Source organism: Fundulus heteroclitus, chromosome 5 (assembly GCF_011125445.2).
Source record: "Fundulus heteroclitus isolate FHET01 chromosome 5, MU-UCD_Fhet_4.1, whole genome shotgun sequence".
In the NCBI taxonomy this organism is placed as follows: Eukaryota; Metazoa; Chordata; class Actinopteri; order Cyprinodontiformes; family Fundulidae; genus Fundulus; species Fundulus heteroclitus.
In genome coordinates, this window is record NC_046365.1 from 19,470,784 (window position 1) to 19,497,970 (window position 27,187).

Sequence of the window (27,187 nt, forward strand, 5' to 3'; positions counted from 1 at the left end):
CCCCCCCACCCGAGGACTGGGGTGGGAGTGGCTTTAACTCGTGGCTCATGCGCTCCAGACAAATAAAATATTTAATAAGGAAACGCCTTCCAGTTGGCAGGAGTAACCAGAGGAGGTAGGTGGAGAAATAACGATCATGGCATGAGTAACTTGTTGTTATCTGGCTCGGAGAGAATAGCTGCTGCGTCATTTCACCGTCTCCGCGCGCGGCCCTGGACACACGAGCTTATAAGTTTCGTTTCTCCCTCACAGCGTCAACATCACCATGGCCGACGTGGAGGAGTGCGGGTTCTCCCTCATGAGCCTGGAGGACGAGCTGACCTGCAGCATCTGCCTGAGCACCTTTGACTGCCCGGTCACCATCCCCTGCGGACACAACTTCTGCCAGGAGTGCCTGCTCTCCTCCTGGGGCGACTCCTACAGCTGCCCCCAGTGCCGGACCATGTTCGAGGCCAGGCCGGAGCTGAAGAAGAACACGGTCCTCAGCACCGTGGTGGAGACCTTCAGGGCGAGGTCCGGCAAGGGAGGCCCGGTTATGGAGAAGGAGGAAGAGGAGGAAGAGGAGGACGACGTGGTCCGCTGCGACACCTGCATGGAGGCGGTCGCGTCCCAGACCTGTCTCACCTGCATGGCCTCCTTCTGCGAGGAGCACCTGCGGCCCCACCGGGAGAACCCCACCTTCCGCCTGCACCAGCTGACCGAGCCCGTGGGGGACCTGTCGGAGCACGTCTGCACCGAGCACCACAAGCTGATGGAGCACTTCTGCACCGACCACGGCCGCCTGATCTGCAGCCTGTGTCTGCAGCAGGTCCACAGAGGCTGCTCCTTCACCTCTCCGGAGGAGCAGAGGAGCAAGAAGGAGGTGGGTGGGCTCTGGCTTTTTGGCTCAACTGATGTGATCTGAGGGACATTCTAAAACGCTTAACGTGAAAAAGCTTAACGTGGCTTAAGGTAGGAAAACAACGAGGAATCATCACTAAATTTTGCATGGCCATATCTTGTCATGAAGACTTAAGCCTGTCAAAAAAAAAAAAAATCCAACGATTATAGAAGATATCTCACATTAACGTTTTCTTCTTCATTGGCGCCTATGGCGAGAAAAAGGCTTAACGTGGTTTAATGTACCTAATCAACGATCAATGATCACCAAATTTCTCTTTTCATATTGCTCCTAATAAGCACATAAAACTGTCAAAATGTCAAACCCAAAGTCCAATTATTATGGACGTTATCTAACATTAAGCGTTTCTGCTTCATTGAGGCAAAGGAAAAAGCTTAACGCAATTCAATGCACCTAAACAACGCTCAGTGATCACTAAATTTCTCTCATATATTGTTAAGCACATGAAACTATCAAAAATTAAAACCAAAGTACAATTATTATGGACGTTATATGACATTAAGTATATAGAGGCTGGCTATATGAAAACACTTAATGTGGTTTAATGTACCTAAACAACGTTCGGTGATCACCAAATTTCTCTCTCATATTGCTCTTCATAAGCACATAAAACTATAAAAATATCGAACACAATATGAAAGAGAAATTTGGTGATCATTGATCGTTGATTAGGTACATTAAACCACGTTAAGCCTTTTTCTAGCCATAGGCACCAATGAAGAAGAAAACGTTAATGTGAGATATCTTCTATAATCGTTGGATTTCGGTTTATTCTTTTTGACAGGCTTAAGTCTTCATGACAAGATATGGCCATGCGAAATTTGGTGATGATTCCTCGTTGTTTTCCTACCTTAAGCCACGTTAAGCTTTTTCACGTTAAGCGTTTTTCACGTTAAGCGTTTTAGAATGTCCCTGATCTGACGCGCTGGTGTTTGTTTGTCTTTGCTGCACATTGCTGCGCCGTCCATGTCACTGTTTTACTATGAAGAACAACAGTTCCCCTTTAAGACTTCCCTTTAACTCCATGTTTGCCTCGTGCTCCTCACATTTACTCTGGTTTTCATGCAGGTTTATTTTCTATTTCGTTTATTTTGGCACCTCAGATAAGCCTTTTTCTTTTTTTTGGTACCAGTTGGTTGTAGGGTTTTGTCACTTTTGTCTATATATTTTGTCTCTGCCATTTCTCTTACTCTGTCCTTATCTTTCTTCCCCTGTCTCTCTGTCACGTGTTGCATTAATTTACCTTAACAGCAATAAAAGAAACCATCAAGGGTTGGGCGTCATCCATTTAGACCAGGGGTGTCTAAAGTGTGGCCCGGGGGCCTTTCGCGGCCCTCTGAGTGATTTATTTCTTTGTTTTTTGGAGTGATTTTTGTGCATCCCCAGCCACAATGCAAGAATGGGACAAATTTGGCCTGTCGGTACATACAGAGGCACAACGGAGCAAGATTTTCTCGGACAATTAAAGATCTACCTAAATAAAATGAAAAAAATAGGAAGTGATAAGTCTGTTTTATTACCCATCTTTTTTTTGCTTTTGTCTTAATTTATTGTGAGTGGTTAGGACACATTCATCAAATTATAGCAAGCATTTTCAGCAATATAAGACTATTTATTTAAAGCGATTTAGATTTTATACTTTATTTTAAAAGTAAAAAAAAAGGTTATCGTACCCTTTTTTTATATATATTTTTATTATTATTTCAAAATATTACATGTTTTGCAAATAAAAACCACAAAAGGGTTTGGTGAATTTTTTTTTTTAATTAAAAATAAATTTTAACTGGAAAATTCTGGCCCTCATGACAAAAATTTAGATGCCGCGGACGATTTATGTTTGCTGTCCAGTCTTCCAGCTCCTCTTAGCTCCACCTTGTTGTCTATTAGTTTGATGTTGAAGATTGCAAAACAACATGCATGCAGTACAGTATTGTTTTTTGTGAACCGGTGCAAAACCTTAGACAGGATGTGACATCGTGTCTCTATGGGTAAGATGATTTTTATATACAGTGGAGTATTTGATCCCCTTCTGATTTAACTGTGCTCACAATCGTTTTGGGATCAATGACCCCAGCCATTGTGTCCAGTTGCAATTAAGCAGTAATTAATTAACCTTCAATTAAATGTTATTTATATAGCGCCAAATCATGAAACATGTCATCTCAAGGCACTTTACAAAATCAAGTTCAATCATATTATACAGATTGGGTCAGATTATACAGATTGGTCAAAAATGTCCTATATAAGGAAACCAGTTGATTGCATTAAAGTCCCGACAAGCAGCATTCACTCCTGGGGAACCGTAGAGCCACAGGAAGAGTCATCTGCATTGTACATGGCTTTGCTGCAATCCCTCATACTGAGCAAGCATGAAGCAACAGTGGGAAGAAAAACCACCCATTAACGGGAAGGAAAAACCTCCGGCAGAACCGGGCTCAGTATGGTCTCCGAGGGAGCCGCTTTGCCTCAGCCCGAGGCCTCCGAGGGAGCCGCTTTGCCTCAGCCCGAGGCCTCCGAGGGAGCCGCTTTGCCTCAGCCCGAGGCCTCCGAGGGAGCCGCTTTGCCTCAGCCCGAGGCCTCCGAGGGAGCCGCTTTGCCTCTGTCCAAGTTCCGTGAGGAGGTCCAGGAGGACCTGCCTCCGCCCAAGTTCCGTGAGGAGGTCCAGGAGGACCTGCCTCCGCCCAAGTTCCGTGAGGAGGTCCAGGAGGACCTGCCTCCACCCAAGCCTCGTGAGGAGGTCCAGGAGGACCCGCCTCTGGCCTCGGTTTCCGCAGAGACCTGTAGCTTGGCACCGCCTCCAACTGATCTGTTCGGCCAGAGCCGCAGACTGCGGACTTCGAGCCGCTCGACTCTGCCCCGTCGGGGCCGTCCACCACGGCGCCCGTCTCTGACTTTCCTGTTCGGCCGGAGCCGCCGACCGCGGTCTCCGGGCCGCTTGACTTTGCCTCGTCGGGGCCGCCCTCCTCGAGGGTTTAGTCGGGCAATGCTGCTCCGCCGCCTGCCTCGTCCAGGACGACCTCCACGAAGACTTTTCTTTTTTGCTTAGCAGCCGTTTTTGCCTGAGCCCTTAAGGCCAGTGCCTTGTTATTTTTGGGGCTCGATTTCAGTTTTGGTTTACTTAGGATTTTTTGGGGTTTTTAGAGTTATTTAGGGGGTTCTTTGTATTTTCTTTGAGTACTTGAGTTTCTATTTTCGTTTGTTTTTCCACCTCTGTTCTGGTGTTCCAGGTTTGCCTATAGTCTTCCGGTTTTTGCTTTGGTTATTTCTGTTTGCTTTAGAATCCTAGTTTTTTGCCTTGTTCTCTTAGTTTTTGTTTTTGTTCTAGCTTTAGTGATCTAGTGTTACAATAGTTTACCCGTTCCTGTCCTGGTTTCTTTGTTTTGGTTTTTGCATTAGTTTTATAGTTTTTCTTGAATGTCTCGATCTTTTTCCTAGTTTTTTGCTTCGGTTTTTCTTTTGTTATCCCTACCCTAGTTCTTCTGGTTTTGTTCTATAGGTTAGTTCATGCCTGGTTTTCTAGTTTTTGGTTTAGATCTGTAGTTTCCCAGCGCTCTTTAGGTCCCAGCGCTTCTTAGTTTTGTTTTGGCCCCCTAGCTCTTAGTCCCCTGGCGTGTTTGACGCTCTCCATTCTCTGGAATTTAGACGCCCTTAGTTCCTGGTATTTTTGTTTCCTGGCGTGTTAGGACGCCCACTGACCCCTGTAGATTTCGTGTTTTTCCGGCGTGTTAGAACGCCCTTTGTCTCCTGGCGTTTTAGGACGCCCTCCGCTCTTGTTTCCTGGCGTATTAGGATGCCCTTTGTTCCTGTTTCCCTGGTGTTTAGATTCCTGGCGTTTAGATTTAGTGTTCCCGGCGTGTTAGACGCGCTCTGTTCTTGGTTCCCCGGCATGTTAGGACGCCCTCTGTTCTCGGTTCCCCGGCGTGTTAGGACGTCCTCTGTTCTCGGTTCCCTTTGGCGTTAAGTACGCCCGTTCTTTCCTCTGGCGTTAAGTACGCCCGTTCTTCCCTCTGGCGTTGTCGTACGCCCGTTCTTCCCTCTGGCGTTGTCGTACGCCCGTTCTTCCCTCTGGCGTTGTCGTACGCCTGTTCTTCCCTCTGGCGTTGTCGTACGCCTGTTTTGCCTTGTGGCGATGTTAGCCTGCCAACATCTGTTAGATGCCCTTTGTTTGGTTTACCAGGGGTTGTTAAGAACCCCCTTTTAGTTCGCCCTAGTGGGTAGTTTTGGTTTGATTTTAGCCCACCATCCTACCTTCCCTCCACCCACCCTGGTTCGATCAGCTTGGTTATGACTCTTGTCCGCCATCCTGCCTTCCCTCCACCCACCCTGGTTCGGTCACTTTGTAGTTTGTTTTGTTTAATGTTAGGCCGTCCGGAGTTCGGCCTTGAGGGGGGGGTAATGTCATGGTAGAGTTTTGGTTTGGCTTTGTTTTTCTGTTATTTTCATTTTTTCATCTCTTTTGGGTTAGGTTTGACTTTATTTATTGTTTTCAGTCATTAGTTATTTTCTGTCATTTCCACTGCACCTCCTCAGCAGTCAGTCACACCTGATATCATTTACCAGTCAATTAGCCAGACCCTTGTTCCACCTGTGAAGTGCTCTATTTAAACCTCCCTCTGCCTTCAGTTCAGCACTGCATTAAGAAGCATAGTCTGTTCTGATTCAAGTTCTTCATTATATTCATTGAAAAATAATCACGCTATTAGTAGACCGGATCTTTTATTAGAAATTCAGTTAATAACTTATAGAATTCAAGCAATGGGTTTATTAGTTATATTTACATGGATACCGTCACATATAGGAATAAGAGGGAATGAGTTGGCAGATAAATATGCAAAACAAGCTTCAAAATATAGTGTTATTGATATATTAGTTCCATTTAGTAAAGAAGAAATCAAATCTATTATTAAACAAAAGGTTAAGGAAAGATGGCAGAGACAGTGGGAGGAAGATAGAACTGGTAGATGGCTGTACAGTATTCAAAGAAAAGTTGGTGCAATGAGGAGAACAGGACGAAATAGAAAGGAGGAAACAGTAATATCTAGGTTGCGTTTTGGACATACAAGGTTAAACAGTAATTTATTTAAAATAGGAAAACATCGAAATGGAAGTTGTGATTTTTGTGGTCAAGAAGAGACGGTAAAACATGTTTTGTTGTTCTGTACAAAATATTCTGTTGAGAGAAGGAAATTAGTTAGTCGGTTACAAGAAAATAAATTACAGTTAAATTTACAAGATATTTTAGGAAAAATTTCTACTTCTAAAGATATAAGTTATTTAATTAATTATCTCAAGAAAACTAAATTGATAGAAAAGATATAAGTTGTTTTTTGTTTTGCTTTGAGGGGGGTGTTTAAAGTTAGCGTCCCGATCCACACTCCATTCCAGTAGATGGCGGTAATGCACATCTAAAAGTTGCTTGCCAACCGCCATAAAAAAAGAAGAAGAAGAAGAAGAAGAAGTTCAGCACTGGGCCGTCATCATTCCACACCTCTCCATGCCAGTCCCCGTTTTGCCTTGGAAGCTTTGTTTTGCTCCTGTTGTTAAGGTTAGTCCTGCCAGTCACTCTAAAGACTGTTTGTTCACTGTTTGTTCCTGGAGAGGTTCTGCTCTGTGTCCTGGTGTCTCCAGAGAACTGCTAACTGGACTAGCCATCCTGGAAAGGCTCTGCTCTGTGCCCTGGTGTCTCTCAAGTTCTGCTAACCTGACTAGCCGCCCTGGAGAAGCTCAACTCTGTGCCCTGGTGTCTCTCAAGTTCTGCTAACCTGACTAGCCGCCCTGGTGAAGCTCAGCTCTGTGCCCTGGTGTCTCCAATGAACTGCTAACCTGAGTGCTATGAGGCCTGCAGCCGAGCAGCACCTAGCAAGTGTGGACTCTCTGTCTCCGGGCCGTCAGCTCCTGCCATCACATTCATCCCTGACCTTCTGCAGTCCTGAACCTCCGATCTTCATCATTCACCACCCAGCATACTTCCTTCAATAAAGACTCAAACTTTTAGTCCCGTGTGTGCGTCCTGAGTTCATCAGTAAACAAAACCTTGACACTTCTTGCTCGCTCCCGTTTGCTCTTCTGTCACTTCTTGTGTTTTTGTTTTGGTAATAAGTCAGAACATCCATGCCGCGCTAGCGACGTTGACCACAGCCGTCTATGAATACTAAGTAGGCCACGAATGTGTGACTTGGTGACCTGCCCCCCTCTGTCTAGCATGTTGTCTTCAGTCGTTGGTTGGACTGGTTGAATTGTACGATTGACAAATTGAAATAGGAATAACAGAAAGTTGGCCACTCCTAGGTAAAAAAAAAACAAAATTCATATAAACTAAAATGGGGTTGGAGGACAGGCAAAAAACGTTGTACATTTACGCGATATTAACATTTTTTGCGATGTACTGGTATGTGTGGTTGGCAGCTCCTGAAGCTCGGACTCCAGCTGCAGTCTTCCCCGTCTAGTAAATAGCCTTGAATGGGCTTTGCTTCGCAATCTTCAAGTTTTGTAGTTATCCTTGTTGTTCGTGCTCTTGTTTTCTTCCACACGTTTTCCTTCCACACAACTTTCTACTAATATACTTTGAAGCTCTCTGAACAGCCAGCCTCTTTAAGCAATGACATTTTGTGGCTGACTCTGTGCTGGTCAGCCGTCATTGCTCCATTATCCAAATGAAACTCAGACATATGACAGGCCTTGGATAGCTGCAGTCTGTGAGATGTGATGAAAAAAAGCACCCTTGGTGAGATGGCAACAGATGATGGAACACGTTTGATTCACTGTGTCTTGAGTTGACCTTTTCATTTCGTCGTCTCGTTCCTTCCTCCCTCCGCAGTCTGAATTTAGAGACAAGCTGGGCATACTGGACCTAAAGATCGACAGGACTGATAACATCGTGCTTCAGATGAGCGAGCTGGAGGGCAAGCTGAAGGTAACGTTCACACTCTGCGCGTCTCGATTCCCGAAAAATGCCGTGAGTCAGCCTGCTCGTTTTCACCGCCGTGGTCCAGGACGCAGCGAGCCGGAGAAAGATGGCGCTGGCTGCGGCGTACCAGCAGATAGCTGAGCTGCTGGCTCAGGACGAACACTTGGCCCAGCACGAGGTGGACTGCGAGCTGGAGGCTGGTCAGAACAAACTCCGGAGCCTCACAGAAAAGTTCACAGACAACAGCGAGAGGATGAATAAAGCCAGAGAGGAGATCAACAACCTGCTGAGTCAGGTGCAAACGCCAGCCTTTCTTCAGGTGGGGATAAACCAACTTTCTCTTTTTGTAGCACTACGTTGTTCTCGCTAAATCCTTATAATTATAGCAATAAAATCCTTACAATTATTTTCCTTTTTTTTCTTCACAGGCTTCATTTGAATTGCCCAAGGTGGTTAAGTTTGAGCCCCACCTCCCTCGAATTAACCTGGACTCTAAAAGGGTGACGGCTGCTCAGAGCTTTGCTGCCATCCTGCAGGAGAACCTGGTGACGCTTTTCACTCAGCCTTTCGAGGCCAGATTACCACTGCTTAAACCAGGTAAATGTATAGCTACACTAAAATGGCAAATGTTCTTTTTTTGTCCTCTTATTCAAGTTTAAATAAAGCCAGTCATGTTTAATTTCCTTACAGAACTGAACACTGACTCAGCTGCATCTGGTGGGTTGATTTCATGTGGGAAAAACACCAAAATAAGCTCTGGATACTGTTTCATAGATGCATGTGCAGCAACTTATCTTTTTATATTTAGAAGTGGAAGCGTGGGACAAATTTCCCCTAGTCTGAGCTTTGTTAATGCAACAGTGTGAAAAATGTTTGTTGTGACAGATTTTTAGAGCTTAAACATGCTTTGTCTTTTTCAGGGCAAGCTCCTTCGTCAGGAGCTGCAGGTGGAGAAAATACTAGATCCTGGACCGAGCTTTGTATGTATATTTCTTACTGACTGTTGTCTGTGTACTTGTTGGGTTTCTATGTCATAGAGACACTACTTTCTGTGCCTCCTAATGAAACGCATTGAGCTGTGAGGTTTTAACATGAGAAAAATGCAGAAGTTCAACACTATTTTCTTTCCATTTTTTTCCTAAGCGTCTATTGCAGCATCCCAGAAGCCCCCGGAGCACAGACCTCCACCCAGGTCCCACAGTCCTGGCCGTCCACCTGTCCAGGATATCTACAAACCCTTCCATTTTCCTACTTATAATCAGTCAACATGGAACCCACAACCGTTTCAGCCAACCGGTTTCTCCAGGCCACTAATCTTCCCTGGACAGCAGCCACGTGAGTGACATAAAACCCAAACGTCCCACGCTCAATAATTTACTAAATGACTCCACTCCTTTATAGCCATGGGAAACAAAGTAAAATGAATGTGAAAAGGCTAAGCACAGAACCAACATATCTACTACTTATTTTCTTTAACTTAAGTGAAGTGAAGCCTCTTCTCAGCTCATGCTGTAAAACCGCCAGCAGCAAACATTTTACATTTTCATTTTTTACAATGCCAGGGCCGGCCATCTGGTTTTACAAGCATGTTTGACAGCTTGTATTTAGTTGCACTTTGAATTCTGGTCAAATCCCAGATGAAATACTTGACATAAAAGCAAGTTGTGAAAATACTTTTAACTTACTTTAATTTCTGTCTATGTAACAAAAAGGAAGACATAAATCGATTAGTCGGATTTGGTATAATAAAAGCCAAATTGGCCAGAAGATAGTTTTAAATTAATTTTTATAGTTTCCTATTCATTTCCATCTGGTTATTGCAGTGAGTTTAAACAAATGGGACAGTACCCAGGCGTGTACTGCTTCGAACATTTTCTTATTTGCACATCTGCTTTTTATGGAGGACCAAGTCTTCCATATCTAAAAATAAATACAGAAATAAATAAATGCTCAATAAATAAATAAGCATACAATTAATTGCCACCAAATTAATAAATGTAGGTAGAAATTAAATTATACAGTGAGACATAAATGTATATATCTCTTTTAATTAGCTTATTCTTTTATTCGCCTTTGTAATAATTACCTTATTTATTTATTGTGCGTTATAATCTTCAACTTTATTTATTAATTACTTATTTTTTTAAGTATTTATTTTTGTGCATGTTATATTTTTGTCTGTTTTATTCTTCCTTTGTATTTTTTTACCCTATATATTTCTGTGATGCTATTTATTTCTGCCTGTCGCTTTTACATTTCTGCCTGTCCTTTTTACATTTCTGTATGCATTTCTGCCTCATTATGCAAATGAGGAGGGGCTGTGTCTTAAGGGCTCAACGTCTTCCCATTGGTTGGTTAGCATTTTACTGCGTCGGTCAAATCTACATGGCTTTTCCCCGCACTAAAGCATTGTTTAGTAATGTCAAACTCAGCAGTCAGACGTTCAGTGTCCAACCTCTTAAGGAAAGCTGCTAATAGACTGGAAGAATTAGAACGCTGTACATTTGGGATTTGAATGTTTTTCTGAGGTTTCAGATTCGTTTTTTCCAGATCAGTAACTCATCGGCGGATGATTTCTTCTACAAAACAGACACCTCTCCGCAACCACAGCAAGGGAGACACTGAGCTACAACCATAGTTTCCTCAAAACGAGTCTCCCATCGCGCTGGGTGAATTACATTAGACCCTATGCAGAGCTCGCTTGATAAGAAAATACTGTAGTTGATTATAAAAGTCCCGTTGACTCCACAGGATCTAGCTCATGGTTGATCCGGTTGAGGGACTCCGATTTCGGCCAGCGTCTCTCAGCTGCTCCCTCCTCCCACACGCGGTGGTGCAGTTAGGGACCGTCAAAAAACTTTTGAACCAAGCACTCTTGAGAAACAAAAATCAATAAATTCCGTATTTTGTGACCACCTATGACAAAACTAATATAAAATCATGCCACTAAATAACATCTGTAAGGCACACTTGTTTTTATTCCATTTTAAGCTATTTTCAATTTTTAAGATTTATTCAAAGACAATAGTTGGCTGAAGTAGTAGAACAATTTCACAAAGAATTTGAGTGAGTGGGTCACATGACCTGGAAGCTATTGAAGAAAAGTCCAAATTTTTGTCTTGAAAATTGAAAATAGCTTAAAAATTAATAAAAACAAATGTGCCTTACAGATTTTTATCTATTGGCATCAATTTATATTAGTTTATCTTAGCTGGTCACAAGATAATACATTTATTGATTTTTATTTCTCAAGAGAGCTTGGTTCAAAAGTTTTTTGACGGTCTCTAACTGCACCACCGCGTGTGGGAGGAGGGAGCAGCTGAGAGACGCTGGCCGAAATCGGAGTCCCTCAACCGGATTAACCATGAGCTAGATCCCGCTGACTGCGCGGAGCTGTAATGTCCAATATCCAAATTCAAACCAACTTCACTGCGGTGCTGGATCATGCGTAAAGACGCAGCATGAACCCCAAGTGTTGCAGCTGAGGGGGAAATGTTGGATCGGCTTGATGAAACTCCGCCTCCTTCACAAATTAGACCAACATGGATAGAATAATGATAATCTGTAGTGCTTTTTATTGCCTGGATGTGAATCTGATAATTCATATTGTGCCTTTTATAATCAACTACAGTATTTTCTTATCAAGCGAGCTCTGCATAGGGTCCAATGTAATTCACCCGGCGCGATGGGAGACTCGTTTTGAGGAAACTATGGTTGTAGCTCAGTGTCTCCCTTGCTGTGGTTGCGGAGAGGTGTCTGTTTTGTAGAAGAAATCATCCGCCGATGAGTTACTGATCTGGAAAAACCGAATCTGAAACCTCAGAAAAACATTCAAATCCCAAATGTACAGCGTTCTAATTCTTCCAGTCTATTAGCAGCTTTCCTTAAGAGATCGGACACTGAACGTTTGCCTGATGAGTTTGACATTACTTAAGCTTTAGTGCGGGGAAAAGCCATGTAGATTTGACCGACGCAGTAAAATGCTAACCAACCAATGGGAAGACGTTGAGCCCTTAAGACACAGCCCCTCCTCATTTGCATAATGAGGCAGAAATGCATACAGAAATGTAAAAAGGACAGGCAGAAATGTAAAAGCGACAGGCAGAAATAAATAGCATCACAGAAATATATAGGGTAAAAAAATACAAAGGAAGAATAAAACAGACAAAAATATTATAACATGCACAAAGATAAATACTTAAAAAAAAAAAAGTAATTAATAAATAAAGTTGAAGATTATAACGCACAATAAATAAATAAGGTAATTATTACAAAGGCGAATAAAAGAATAAGCTAATTAAAAGAGATGTATACATTTATGTCTTACTGTATAATTTAATTTCTACCTACATTTATTAATTTGGTGGCAATTAATTGTATGCTTATTTATTTATTGAGCATTTATTTATTTCTGTATTTATTTTTAGATCTGGAAGACTTGGTCCTCCATAGCTTTTTAGCCAGAAGTCGATGCAGATACATTTCAGCTCAGGGCTGTATCTTGTTTGAACCAAAACTAAAATGAAAATAGCTGTCACAACTCTGACGACAAAGAAAATAAAACCAGCATAGAGAGAAAACTGAATCCGGGGGGGGGTATGGAGATTTTAAGAAACAAATCGTGTTCCCAGACAACTTTAGGGCTACAGGTGGAAGACCGGACTAGTCCTGGTACGTTTTGCTGTTTCTGGTTCTAAAAAAACTAAAATGCCGTCTAATTCAACTATTGTCTTTTGTCAGAAAAATTAGTTTAGCTTTCCAAATTAGATCTGTCCACAGCCTAAATCATTTTAAATCACTTCTCAAAGCTCATTTTTATTCTTTGGCATTTATTTGAAGTAGAGTTTTGATACTCTGTTTTGTGTTATTGTTCTTGTACAGCATTTGGTGCAGTTTTACACCTGTTTTTAAAGTGCTATATAAATAAATTTTGACATTAGTTTAGTTTCTGCAAAAGTTTAGCATCCTGCTGGAGTTATTTAAGAGGAAAAAACAACACCATATTATACCAGAAAGGTTTTCTTGTTGTTTTTAAAATTCAATTTATTTAATGTTAATTTTTTATCTCAGTTTGAGGATATCAGATCTACATAACTTAGTATCAATATATTTTAGAATAGCTGAAATGGTGCTTTTACATACAACTAGATTAAGATCTTACGTCTTTAAACCAAAAATAATAATAAAAATGTCAGGACCTGTAGTGTAACTACGAGACCTTTTGATTATTTGTTGTCTTTATTTCTTCGAACTGGTTATATAATTCTTTTTTAGGGTTAGGGTTATGGCCCAGTGGACACATGGATCAGCTTGTTGTCTTTGGACAGTTTTCATGTGAGGCTCATGGATCGGTGGGGCGATCCTTTTATTGTTGCTTTTGAAGAAAAAACGGTCAATAAATATTATGTTTGTTTTAGGCTGACTTGGACAACAACATTCCTTTCTGTTCATTTAATGCTCGTGTGTTACTTGCTTAAATGGGAAAAAACTTTCGTAAACTGCGGGAGTTTTTACCAAATACCAGGCTTTGATAAGATAAGATAGTCTTTATTGATCTCACAATGGAGAAATTCACTCGTCACTTTGGGGGTGTATGAATATGAAAACGGTGAAAGAGAACATAAGAAATGAATCCGTGCTACAGAAAAAGAACAGAACAAGCCTAATGAGGTGGGGGAGACTGAACAGATCATATTTTTTGGTTTGGATAAATTAGGACTTTCAATCAAAGTGCTGAAGATTGTGATGTGAGGGCTTGAGGACGGTGAAATCACAGCCCACAGTTCTTTTATATCTCACTGTTTGTGTCTTCTTTCAGACAAGAAGGCTGATGGTGGGCACCAACCCCCTCACAGTAAGTCATTTCTGTATTCTGATAACACGAACACCATTCACCACCACTGCAGACAATAGGAACGCGTCAGATATTGTCCAAGCTGTACGGGACGCGGCCGTAGTTCAATTTAATGGGTATAGTGAGCGTGGCCCATGGGCTTTTTCAGGATTTTGTCGCTTTAATCGCAAACTTGCGTGCATTTCATTTACGCTTTTATGTTAAAGACCAACAGTAAGTTGCACAGTGGTATGTGGCAGAAAAAGAATACATGGTTTTCATTTATTTATTTTTTTATGTAAAGGTCTGAAGTCTGGCATTCATTTGCATTCAGCCACCTTAACTCTGACATCTCTAAACAATAGTCGGTGCAGCCAATCGCCTTTAGGCGTCACCCGATTGGTTAAGAGTCCACCGTGTATAATTTAATCCCCACACTCATCCAGCTGTTCTGCAAAGGCCCATAACGAAGGCCAAAGAACACAGACTGGTCAGGGGGAGAATTGTGGAGACACCTAAAGCAGAACTGGGTTATAAAAACCAGATCCTGAGCTTTGAACGTCTATTTGGGCTACATGTGAAAAGCTGCATGTGGAGAACTAACCCTTCACATCCCCTGAACCCACAACTGGTAAAACCCATGTTCACAGAGACTCTCTATCCAATGTGACTGAGCCGAAGACCGGGTAAAAAACTCAGCCAGTGGACGAGCAATCTGGTGGAGTCATGCTCTGAAAGACTTGCAGCTGTAAATGCAGCCAAAGGTGATTCTACAGAAGGGTTGATTCGGGGTGGCGCTGAATACAAAATGCACGCCGCACTGTTTAGATTTTCATTTGTGGGGGAAAAATAAGTTGTAAGAAAACTTCTTCTTTTCTGGGACATCTCAGCCGTGCACTACTTTGTATTGGTCGGTCACTTAAAAGTAAATTGAACAGTTTATCTTCTGAACAGATAAATTTTTCTGGTGTGGACATCTGTGAATTTATTGCATATTTTAGTTTTCAGTCAGCCTCGACTTTTAATGAGTTTGCAGAGTTCAGCACGCAGCTATTTTTACTGGACACGTTTGTCAGGCGGTGACCGTGCTTCAGGCCGTTTAGTTAGCTGTGCTCAGGGCGAAGTTCACGAAAACTTGGATAAATAAAAAGAGGGTTTTTTTTTTTTTTTTTTAAGGTTTGCTCTTGGACCTCTTCCAATGCAACCCAACCGTGTTCGTAGATTCAGGCGTTTCACTTCAGCGTTTTTGGCAAAACTCACACCTCCCATCATGCTACAAAGGATGAAAAAGAGCTTTGCACTTTGTTTCAGAACACAGCAAAAGGCCACCGAGTGCACAAGGAGGACAGAAGCCTGGTGGGAAAGGACCCGACTCTGCCAGGAAGGACAAGCCGAAAAGCCATCCACCATCAGAGAAATGGGCCGGGCACAACCCACATCCTAGAAAAAATAAGTAGGCATTGGATCCCGGTTTTTTTTTTTAGCAGACCTGACACACAGGACTAATGTTTTCAGGTGATAAATTACAACAGTTTGCTTAAAGTTTTGCTTTTGGTATTCAACTAATATTTTCCCAATATGGACCAACTAGTCCGCATTGACTTATTCAAATATTATTCTAGTTTTGCTACCTTGAATGTGATTTTAAAAAAAGGTGAGAGCAGCGCTTTGTAAAAATAGAGTGGAAGACCGATGGTCGGTTTGTCAATCACAAAAATATTTCCAGATTCTTGGGATCTTCTTTTAGTGGTTAGGAACGTTCAGAGCTTCCCACCTTATCTACTCACCGCAGGGGTCTTCATAAAGTTCACTTGTCACATTCCTGTTTGTTTTGTAAGTCTGCAGTTTATGTACAACCCAAGCCAAGGAGCAAAGTAGTCAAAAACCTTCACAAGGAGCTTAAGAGAATCTTCTCTAGACGCTGGGAAGAATCCGCTGTTAACTAGCATCAGACTTTTTTTTTTTAGCTTGACTGGCAGAAACTAAAAAACTCAGGGTTGTTTTTTTTCCAGTCAGTGAATGCACCATGTACAAATGCTAACAAATCATGCTGACAACTCTCTTCAGTATGGTTGTTGCTTGGTGTAGAAGAGGCAATGTAAGTTAAACATTGTCTATCGTCATAAATCTCCCGTTTGCACCATACTTGATCATCATCATCATACATGCATAATAAGTTTTGCATGGTTAACTCTAAAGGACTGGGAGTCTAATGAGGAAATGGACAATTAAGCGGTCATTCAAGTTAAAATGGTGAATGATTAATTGCATATTTATTGGACAATTACCGTTCATAGTGCTCTTGTCTCGTCACCCCCCCCCCCCCCCCCCCATTAATTAAATAAAAACACTCACACCTGGTTTATGTATGAAAATATTTATGGGAATGTCTTCAAATTCCAAACATTACACCTCATTACATTCATTTAAATCAAAATTGGTTCTTGTCACGTTTTGTAAACGGCCATTTCCTATGATTGTTGGCATTAAAAGCTTGTTTTCCTCTAAACTCTTGCTTCTTTGTGGTTTGTGTTAAACAGGGAGCTCCTTTAGTGGTTAACATATTCACCATAGATTCTTATAAGGAGTTTTATTTTAGATTTTAAAGCTGAAGCAGCTTTTCTGTCACCATGACTTTTTAACTCCTGCATCAATACTGTTTTCTAGCCACGCTTTAAAAACAAAAATCCAAAATGCACAGGAGGGCGTTCTGCCAAAGCAACAATGTCAGTTCTGCCCCAATGAAACATTTCGGTCAGATCAGCTTCAAACGGGGGAAACGGGCTCTAAGCCCAGAGGGGGGGGGGAATCCTACGCTCTTTAAGTTCCACATAAAATGCTCCATTGCAACACAAACCTCTGGTAAACGCACATTAAAAAGGTAAAGCGGGTGTCATCCAGCAAGAGGACGTTGGCATTAAGCGTAGGCATAATCATGGCTGACGGCTGATCCTGTTCAACCTTTTAAAGGCTGCCGTAGCAAACTTTTAAAAAGAGACGATCCACAGACGTTTCCAATATGGCTTGGAGCAACAGTAATCCTGCAAGCACTTGGATGTCCGACCAAGACGCCCGGAGCGACGGCGTCACCTGAACGCCACACGAAGGTACATGCAACAGTGCTGTAACTACTGATCTAGTGTCTGCAAAGAGCTACTAAATACTGCCCTCAGCCTGCCACCTTGTGGCGATAGCAGGTAAAACATGAAATGCTAAAGGACTGCTTGCATAACATATGGCTGTAACATGTATAGACGCTACGTCCTGGGCAGTGTAAGCGCAACACAAAATATGTAAACAATTTACAATGACGAGGGGGAGGAAACAAAAAAAAAAAGTTTTTACATGCTAGCAAAGTTGCTCCATATTTACTTGGCAGTGCTTTCTAAGTTAGCCTCGACAGGTGGGCCCGTTTCCTGCAGGACCCCTAACCAAGTCTGTATGTCAGTATCCGCCGACGGCACAGTCCAGACCCCACATAGACCGACGCATCGTGTGTCCGGTGATTAAACGGAACCAGTCCCTTGCTAAAGGGAGGTTTGCCACTTTTACAACCACAACCTTAAAAACATCTTATTGTGGTCGTACCCGATAGGCCAACACAAGTTTGAAGGGGAAGGAAAATGATACTTGGTTTTAATATTCGAAACAAAGTCTCTCAAAAGTCACCTAATTATACATTTTATTATATAGATTCTAAAAGGTGCACATGTGTGTAATTTAATCTGAGTAAATCCGGCTGTTCGGTAAAGGCCTCAGAGGTTTGTTGGAGAACATCATTAAAGAGACATTTTCATAGAGCGAGCAAATAGTTTAGTTTCTAGATGCGCTAATAGAGACGGAGCCCAAAAAGACATCAGCTACAACGGTATGTGCCTCTACAACGTATTGACTCGGGTAATCTACTGAATACAAAGGCTCTCCCCACTTCTTATATTCTTGCATCGTTTCCCTTCCACTTCACGGTTCAGCACCGCCCTGTGTCGGTCTAATCACCTGGAAACCCAATAAAACACGAGGTTTCCCATCGTAACCTGACTAAACGTAGGAAAGGTCCCAGGTGCAAGAATACGTTTACGTGTTTACCGTCACGCCGCCGCCCTTCCTTTCAGAGCCGAGAATCTTTTGGCAAACACTTCTAAAGGTTTCAGCAACGGATGCTAGAGAGAGAAACTGAGAATCTGAATTTAACAGATGTTTGTTTCAATACTTCTACAAGTCAACCCACTGCTCACTGAGTTTTTGTGCTTAATTTAGACCATAAAATCATTATGTGACGGGACTAATCTTTGTATCACAGCTTCATGGCCTGCTCTAGGTTTCAACATGGCTTTTAGAGGGCCTGGACAGTGTGGTAAAGTTGGCTCGCTGAAAGGAACACTCAGTTTTAAATAAAGCACAATAAATACGGCACAGTTATCTATAGACTCCAGGGATCAGTGCAAATAAACAGAAAGCTTTCTTTAACATATTCGCCTCCTCCTGACTGCTCCAGAAGGTAAACGCCTGAGCTCTAGGTTACAACAAACGAGGGTTTGAAGATAATGGACTAATAACATAAGAGGACTCTAAACAGTTTATAGCTGTGCAAAATATTTGAGAAATGCGAACCTATCGCTGGAAAAAAAAAAGAGGATCACAAGGATGTATGAAGCGGAGACAAGCACAGCAAGTGATCGACCAGTGAAATGAGACTGAAGAAACTGAAACCAAAGGATCACGTGACGCCCGAGGCGCATCACGCTTGCAAAGCAGTCGACCACTGGCGTCTGGGGGAGTCATGAGGGGCCGGGCTCTCAGGCTCCGAGGTGCTGGACTCGTCGTCGTCATCGTCATCGTCGTCCGTCTGCTCTCCGCTGTGGTACAGCATGAGGGCCTGGGTCTTATGGGTGATGGTGATGGTGCAGGGTCCCTGAGCCCAGGGCTCGCCGTCCACCTGCATGGGCATCGTGGAGCTCTTCAGAACCAGCTGGAGGGCGAAGATCAACACCCCAGGTGTGAGAATACAACATACTGTTGGTCTGCAGGTAAGCGTTAACGCACACAAATCTAAACCTCCACGCAGTTTAAAAACTTTACAAAAGCCTAAAGGTTTAGGAGGATTGAAACTTCTACACTTTAAAATTATCTGGCACGTAGATTACAATGTATCTTAAAATCGATAATATATGGCAATACCCATATCAATCAGAACTATCTGGATAAGATTGCAATAAACGTTACTATGTATTCAGACTCTGTCTGAGCTGGAAATAATGAATTACATTTTTTCCAGTAGCTGGACAGACTTTTCATTATCTGGGATCACTATGAGCCTAAAGTGGAAAGACAGAAATCCTTTTTAATGATTCATTCATCAAAAGCCACATTGTTATTGTTAAAACCACCAACATTACAGCACATTTTCCTAATATGGTGCAGCCTTAATCACGTCATGTCAGAGAGTGGTCCTTTTGTGTATTTCAGGACTGGTTGTGTTCACACAGCCGACAAATGCAGGTACAAGTGACCAAGTCCGCCCCCAATGGCAGTCAGAGGGAGACCGTCACGAGTCCGCCTACACCTGAACGTGAATGCCTCACCTCGCCCAAGATGGCTGTCAGGGCCAGGTGTGAAACGGCATTAAATTAAACGATTTCTTGTCAATTCAAAAATAATTTTTACAGAAGGTTCAGAGACAAACCTTTTAAACATACCATCCAAGTTTGCATCAAGTTAACCATTTGCATTAAAGTAAATTATTAGCTCCTCTTTCATTGCCACTCAAAAGCCTGGGGCTTTTCAAATCCCGAGTAGCGTTTCCATACATATTTACCCGGCTAATTTCACTTTCCTGGGGCTTTACTTTCCCGGGGCTTTGGTCTTTCAAGCGACCCTGTACTTTGCTCTGCTTTCCCAGAGCTTGTTGAGGGGGCGGGGCTGCGTGCAGCAAGAAAAACTGTCTGCCAAAAGGGTAGAGTAAGGAGGTGAGGAGTTTACAAACCTAGCGATTTGGTAACCTTAATTTGTCACATAAAATTATTATGTGACAAATTAAGGTTGTTGGCCTGTGATTCCCCGCAGACTGGATCATATTTGTCGCAGCTGAAAAGTCACTATATAAAGCGTTTGCTACATTTGTGAGGAATATCTGCACATAACAGATATCAAATGTGAAAATCTTGGCTGGATGTTTTCGGTGTTTTGAGTCAACTTTAAACAGAGTGTGTGCATAGGCGTGCGGAGCAGGCTCGCTTTCCGTGGCAGAGAAAGAAGAGGAGACCTTCCCAGCGTGTATAGCCTTTAACCTACTGCATATAAAAAAATATTTTGCTGCGATCAAAAGTCTGAGATACTTAAAAAACGTCCTTGTCGTTCTTGCCATGGCTGAGGAAAAATAGGGTTGGGGTGGTGTAAAAGGGGCTAACCCTAACCCTGTTTCTCCTGAGTCCGCATGAGTGGCAGAATACGAATACAACTTCTCTGCCTTTGTCTGTTCTACGGCTGCCTTCTTGCCGCCACCCACTGGACTGGAGTGGTAATGCAGTTTTTACTCACAACTTCCCATACATTATTGGGGCTGTTTTACATAAATAGCCCCAAGCAGATGGAAAGACGAAAACCCAAATACCCCAAACTTTGGTTTACCCCAGGAAACCAAAGCATGGGGCTTTAAATGGAAGACGGGATATTGTCACGTACATCACAGCAGCAACGGTTTTGGTAACTACAAACCAGTTTACGTCCTTCATCTACCATTCAATGTTGTTTTCAGCAAATGGACTTACAGGTGAACCGCAGAGAGACAGTTTAGGTAAAATTATGGTTATAGTTGCTTGTGAGCATTCGTCCACTGCAGAGAAATGTACCCTTCTGAGTGAATACTGTGGATTATTGCTTAGGGAGTTGCGAGTGTGACAAAAAAAAAAAAAAAAGCAAAATCACAGAGAGGCAGCTGACAAGCAAAGCAGGCAAACTGAGCACATCCAGGAGGTGAGTAGCGTGTGTGAAATCAGATTAGTTAAAATTAGATTCCCAAGTGCCGCATGGAAGCAAAATCTCAGTACAAAGTAATTTGATTCCCTCGTAGTCTTTCTGCATATCCCCTCCTTAAGATAAACAGGAAGCTCCGTGTGTGTGTGTGTGTGTGTTGGCCTCACCCTGACAGTGTGTGCCTGTCCCAGTCGAACAGGGTTGGCCAACTTGACCTGGATCTGAGCGCAGTGGAAGGACCCAAACACACCCACCACCTCCAGCAGCCCATCGTCCAGCCTGCAGGTTGGAGGTGTCAGTCACACAAGCCCCAACAAACAGCATTTTTTTTTCTTCCTTTTTTAGATTATCACAATTAACACGCCATTGCCAGAGTCACATCTACGGCCTGAGCGGGTCTCACCGAGTCGGGGGACAGGGTTCGTCTCCCATGCCCTCCCAGAGCCTGCAGCCTCCTCCCCAGTAGCCGATGTTACAAACGATGATGCCCTCCAGGCTCGGTAGCGCCACCCTCTCCCCGTCCAACTCCAGCTGCGGAGGTAAACGTGACAAAGAGCTGAGGTTACAAAACTTACGTGACCGACATGATCCATCCCTCTTTGGTAACCGTATCAAATTCTTTTAACATTTACCTTTAAACGACTGAACAGCTACACCACAAGTCTTTACTATAATCTCAGAAACAAAAGTCACTGTGTAGATGAACCTATATTTAGGAAATGTAAAGCAGATGGTTCATAGACGGCTCGGTCCTCTCAGTGTTGAGAGTTTTCTTCCAATAAGGCTGGAAGGTCAGTTTAGATCCAGGCTGTTGTAATTTCCGTATCAGTGAGTTTTATTAAAACAAGTGAAACACCTGAGGCCAAACAGGATGTCTGAAAGACGCGGAGCTGTTTATTATGTATGTATTGTGCCATTACAGACTATGTAGAGGTCCTGGGTTTCCAAAGAGAAATAACAGGTTTTGGAGGCGTTGTCTTTTTAGCAGATTTGGACAAGTTTAAACTGGTTTGACATTTTGAAATTAAACTGTGGCTGGTTTTTATGACAAGGATTTGGCTTTTAAGCATAGTTCCCAAATTTTCATTCCAGAGGCTTAATGTCAGCCTGCGTTAACCGTAACAAAACCACTTCTGCCGCGTTTGGGATCACTCCACTAGTAGTTTCAATCGTATTTGTGCCGATTTGAAAAGAAGTTGAAAACTTTAAAGGCAGTCCTCTTAGAGCTGGGTCATAAAACGATTGCAATAAACATCTTGAAATCATTTTTCCTCCACAGATTTATGAGAAAGGGTTGCTATAAACCTTCAACATACAGATAAGATGAACAGCCAATGATAATAAGACTAGCTCTGCTCTGGACCAATCGCGTGGCTGGAACAGAGCCAGGCACGGTTAAAACCCAGTTGTGATCTTAGTCAGACAAATGATTTCAGCGCTGGCAAAAAATTGAACTGTACGGTTCATCACTACAGACCTATTTTGTTGGAGGACACTCCAGAGCTTTTCACTAGAACTGTTAAACATTTAGGTGAATAATTGTATCTATTTAAGTCCTCATGTATAATCTTGATCCAGTACAGACTAAATACAAACGTTTGGACCCATTGCTTGCTTTTTAAAATTACTTATCTTGCTTATTGTGTAATATTTGTCCCCTGAAAGAACAACGGATCAAGTAGATCCTAAAGGCCCTTTATTAATTGATCTTTCAAACCCGAGAACACATGGCTGCAACTGTAGCTCAGCGAGTCTCACCGGGATGGTTGTTTTTTGGCCAGTCAGGCTTTTGAACAAAATCTATTTTCTCCGTTTCCCTTCTTTAGAACCTGCCTTTGAAAACATGTAAATTATTTGCAGGTCATTGCGCTCTGTCTTTAACGGATCCAGCTTTTCATCAAAAGTGTGCTGTAAAGAAATGAAGCCTTTAACTACTTCCTATAGGCTTAGTTTCACTTTGCATAATGACTCAAAAAGAAGAGGACCGTAACCTGGCTCAGGTGAAGCTCAATGCTTTACATATTCTTTTAAATAAGACAACACTGTGCTTTATTGGTAGAGATCCGTGTATGATTAACCAAAACAAGTTTGCCGTACCTCAACCCTCTTATCCAGATCTTTACATTCCTGTACTAAACAATCTTTGGTGCCATACAGGAAGTACACAGCCTGAGGGAGGACAAAACAAAGACAAAGCCACCAGATTTACAGCCAATACTTCCGTATGCATACGAAAATACAAGTGTGGCCACATTTGAATGGGATTCGCGCACTCCGACCTTGTTAATGATGCGGCTGGAGAAGAAGGAGGGCGTTTTCTCGCGGTGGGCGTGGAAGTTGAGCGCCATCAGAGCATCCGGCCCCACAGAGAAGTAGTTGTTCATGGACAGAACCTGGGGAGGATAAGCTCCCAGCTTTAGTTTCTAAGACATGTTTGCAAAGAAATATAAAGCTGCAGGCTTTATATATATAAAAAAAATAAATAAAAAATAAGTGCACCTTCGGTTTCCGAAAGTAGAGGCCCTTTGAAGCTACTTGCACCTTCCATCTGAAAATTGTTATTGTGCAGATCAGCAGCATTCAAAACCACCACGAGAAACATCCCTCTTTCATATTAAAGCTGTTGAACTAAACCATTTTATTGTTGAAACTAAAACCACTCTAATGCAGAGGTTTTGAACCCCCCCCCCACCTGTCCATCTTGACCACTTCGGCTTCCAGAACGTTACGGAGAACCTGCTCCACGGGGATCTCCCCAGCATAGCCAGCTCCCCAGCCTAACGTGTTGGAAAGGTCATTTCCTGTTCCCAGGGGCAAGATGGTCACCCTGGGGATGAACTGATCTTGGTCCTGAAAGAAAAAGATAAACATAGGAAAATGTAACTACATAAAAGATAAAAAAAAAAAAAAAAAAGATAGGCCTGGTAACATGTGGTGCCTTGTAAAGGTGTTCATATCTTTTAAGTCTTTTTCAGGTTTTGTAACTTTACAACCACAAATTCCAAGGGGTTTTATTGGGTTTTCACGTGACAGACCAACACAAAGTTTTACATTACCCTGAAGTGGAAGGAAAATGTGACAGTTTCCTCTCTCTTTTTTTATAAAATGAAAAGGGTACAGCATTGCATATACGCATTCACACCCCTGGGTCATTAGTTTGTAGAACCACCAACTTTAGGTCTAAACTTTGGCCTCTAACAGGTTCTCCTCATTGGATGCTCCCTATTTAGCTCCATCCATCTTCCCCTCGATGCTGACAGTCTTTCCTAATTTGCTTGTGTTGGTCTGCCTGATAAAACCCCCATAGAGGGCACGGACGTTTGTGGAAAGGCATGGATATGTTCGCTATGCGTTGAACAATCTGTAGAAAGTACTTCATCTGGTGAATACCTCTTTAGGTTTTCCTTCCAAGGAGCCAAAATTTCTCTGGGTCGTTTGAAGTGCTCTTGATCAATAGTTTTTACTTAACCCTGCAGGTCATTCTAAAGGTTAGCCGCCTCGTCAAAGCTAAATACCCTTCCATCATCTTACCTTGAGCTTCATTGCGTCTATCGCATCCAGGACCCAGCCCACAGTGCCGTCGCCTCCGCATACCAGCACCAGGACCCTGCCGGGGGGGAGTAAGGTGCACAGCTGGAGGGCCTTGGGGGGCGTCAGCTCGGACAGGTCGAACACCTGGAGAAGGATGGAGCAGCTCGGGTCAGAACCGCGGATGAGGCAGCTGAAGGAAGGCAGAGGGCGAGCTCGGACTCGTGTAAGAGACGCTGACCTGAACGGGGTTGAGGAGGGTACGAAACTCTCCCAGTAGGGCCTCCCCCATGTTGTTGCCGCTCCGTGTGTTGGCCAGCACCAACACAGGAGTCCAGTTTCTGCCACAGGAAGCCCCCAGCTGCAAATAAACAAAAAAAACAACAACAAAAAAACAGATGCAATATAGGTTTTCTGCACAGCTCTAGGATGGCCAATAAAGAAAAGCGCCGTGGCACGTGCCGCACCTTGCTGTACTCGTCGGGGAGCCGGCGCCGCAGCTTGTTAACGCGGTGGAGGTAGTGAGGCGGGATGATGAGGCTGTGGAACTCGCCCAGGTCACACGTGTCTTTGCCCGCGAGGCTGTCCATGCAGTCGTCGTGGACGGTGGTCTGACACCAGATGCACCTTCAAGTTAGAGGCAGAGGGAGCCGAAACCGATCAGAGAGACAAACCTCGCTGCCGCTCGCAGAACCCTTTCAGGTCTGCAGCTGCCAGGGTTTGACATTTCAGGGTTAAACCGTAATTATGGAGATGAGCGGAGCGGACCGTGAACGTCATCGAGCCCGAGCGTCTTAAATAACAGCAGCTTCATCAGAGTGAAACACAGATTTAAGGTGCAAGGTTCTGATTAATCTTTTTCATTTGCTCACAAAGAGACCAGTCTGAGGTTAGGATCCTTTTTTTTTTTTTTTATCTTTGCATCGTCTGATCTTACTGCTCAGTATTCTAACAAATGTGTGATTAAAAACATCAAACATGTCTTCTGGTCTGTAAGTAAAACAGACATTCAACTAGAAATACCAGAAAGGAACTCCCTTGCTGGATGAAAACCTCTGAGTTATACAGCGTTTGCTCTCCATCTGTCAGACGAGTTCAATCAACATCCCGGGAAGAGACGAAAACCAGACGTCAGAGATATCCCTGCTGAAGCTCTACAGTATAAACAGCAGAGCTGCAGCTTTGCAAACAGCGATGATGAAAAGTAACAAGCGTCTTGAATTGTAAGGCTTTTGAATATCGGAACGTAGTGTAAAAAGAAAAAAAATTAACCAAATATTCAGGGTTTAGGAAAGACGTAAAAGATAAGCAAAAAACCTTCTACAGGTTATAAAACAATCCCACAGCATAATTGTCTCACACTAATAATCATCTTTACGTTGTTGCTTCACCTTATTGAGAGACCGCAACATTTCATTTGGTTTTATTTAGATCTTAAATCTAAATTTTTTATTTAAATTTTGATTTTTGGTTTAGATTTTAAAATCACAGTTTTCTTAAAAATATGTTAAACTCCTAAAGCATTTCACTGTTTGGAGAGGTTATGCTGGGTCTACACTGAATTATAGTATAATAATACTGCTGTATTGATCAGATTAGTAATCTCTTTTTATTTTAGTTAGTCATATATTTACTGCACCACCTCTAAACAAAAATGTTTTATGATTACTGTGGTTGAACTTCAGCTTTGCAAACCAAAATAACATTTTTTTAAAGGGACAGATAGATATTTTAGATTGACCAACTACACAGGGGTTTTGTTTACAAGTGTTTATAAGATGACTTGCTGTACATTTGCCGCACTCTTTGTGCTTCTTCAGCTTAAAATCACACAATCAAATTCAGTTTTAACTATAATTTCATTCTAAAAATGCATTATAAATGCAATCATGTATGTCACATTGTGTTTTGATTTAATCTTTTTCTGTAAATAACCTGAAGCATGGAAACTGTGGTATCTTTTTAACAAAGGTTATAACTAAACTCATTGGGCCCTAAACAAAGAAATAACAAATCTAGACCTGTTGCGGCATGAGAATAAAAGCTCATGTCTGAAAAATGTTGTGTTTTAACAACTTTCCAAACCTGATAATATATGTATCTTTTTAAATTCAGGCCACTTATGAGCAGCCTTGCTTGTGTTTTCCACTATCCTGTGAAATCTGTGAATCACGAAAATCAAACGGATAGATGGATTTAAACTGAAGCAAGTGATGGAGAGAAACTACTTGACCCTAGCAGGCTGGACTCTTCAGTTTGGACAAAAGCTTGCACTGTAAAACATTACGTGTATTTTTAGAATAGCGCATGATTGCACAGGGCTCAGAGTATTGAAATGGTAATCCTTTATTTTAAATCTTACAGACAATCAGCAGACTCTTCATGGGCGACGCGAAAGATTTGATTTGCAATGAAACGGTGACCCAGCACTATAATGAAACATCACGTGTGCCTCATTTCGACCACACTGGAGCAAATGAAGGGAGAAATGTATTGGGGCCAAAATGGGGTCCTTGAGGGACTCCACAGATGAGAGGAGCTAGGGAAAATGAGAGGTCACCAAACCTGACCAAAAAGCTTTGGTCTGCTATGTAACGTTTCGGTTCTTGGCAGAGTCCTGAAAAAACATGCAACACCTTACATGCAAAACAACTTCTAAAATACAATATCTGGGACGTTTGTATACAGTCGCATTCAATACATTTTTATATTATTGAAACGTTGATTTACTTCAGTAACTCAATACCCTTAGTCAATCCCATCAGATTAATTACACACACACAAAAGAGCAGGAATAACGCTGTGATTACATTTGTCCTATCATGCAGATCTGGTATTTGGACAGCGACATGAGCGTCTCAGTTTAACTTTGGGACGAACCTGTCGCAAATCTGGCAACCGTCCTGTCTTTAGGTTACAAACTACTTGCTTCTTTTTGACATAATTTTCTTTGAAATTTTAACCATCCATTAATGAGAATGAATTCCCTATTATGTAAACATGTAATGATTTTTTTGCTCTATTTTTAAACTCAAAAACAAGAAGG

General features: G+C 42.4%; 2 protein-coding genes and 1 long non-coding RNA gene across 3 annotated transcripts in view; 2 read left to right on the forward strand and 1 right to left on the reverse strand.

Annotated features, from left to right (window-relative positions):
* Positions 1-16,150, forward strand: LOC110366382 (E3 ubiquitin/ISG15 ligase TRIM25). The gene is made up of 10 exons (XM_036137121.1): positions 1-115; positions 253-862; positions 7,719-7,814; positions 7,894-8,127; positions 8,237-8,405; positions 8,499-8,525; positions 8,729-8,788; positions 8,952-9,143; positions 13,627-13,662; positions 14,953-16,150. The coding sequence occupies exons 1-10, from the start codon at positions 48-50 to the stop codon at positions 15,096-15,098; spliced, it is 1,638 nt and encodes a 545-aa protein (XP_035993014.1). The 5' UTR covers positions 1-47; the 3' UTR covers positions 15,099-16,150.
* LOC118563161 lies at positions 5,544-6,338 on the forward strand. The gene is made up of 2 exons (XR_004931059.1): positions 5,544-6,037; positions 6,244-6,338. It is a non-coding gene; the product is annotated as an uncharacterized LOC118563161 (long non-coding RNA).
* Positions 16,003-27,187, reverse strand: part of dgke (diacylglycerol kinase, epsilon) — a 12,309-nt gene continuing 1,124 nt past the window's right edge. The window contains exons 2-11 of the mRNA XM_012882637.3: positions 24,609-24,768; positions 24,383-24,502; positions 24,145-24,288; positions 23,306-23,463; positions 23,113-23,161; positions 22,893-23,006; positions 22,711-22,782; positions 21,017-21,144; positions 20,781-20,892; positions 16,003-18,610 (exon numbers count right to left, since the gene is read on the reverse strand). Coding sequence (XP_012738091.2) covers positions 18,380-18,610; positions 20,781-20,892; positions 21,017-21,144; positions 22,711-22,782; positions 22,893-23,006; positions 23,113-23,161; positions 23,306-23,463; positions 24,145-24,288; positions 24,383-24,502; positions 24,609-24,768 — 1,288 coding nt within the window. The 3' untranslated portion in view covers positions 16,003-18,379. The remainder of the gene's footprint in view (positions 18,611-20,780; positions 20,893-21,016; positions 21,145-22,710; positions 22,783-22,892; positions 23,007-23,112; positions 23,162-23,305; positions 23,464-24,144; positions 24,289-24,382; positions 24,503-24,608; positions 24,769-27,187) is intronic.

What these genes read in the sequence shown, in the direction of transcription:
- LOC110366382 (XM_036137121.1), top strand. Translation starts at nt 48, where the DNA reads ATGCGCTCCAGACAAATAAAATATTTAATAAGGAAACGCCTTCCAGTT. An exon ending in GGCAGGAGTAACCAGAGGAG is followed by an intron (nt 116 to 252) that starts GTAGGTGGAGAA and finishes TCTCCCTCACAG; the next exon opens with CGTCAACATCACCATGGCCG. An exon ending in ATTACCACTGCTTAAACCAG is followed by an intron (nt 8,406 to 8,498) that starts GTAAATGTATAG and finishes ATTTCCTTACAG; the next exon opens with AACTGAACACTGACTCAGCT.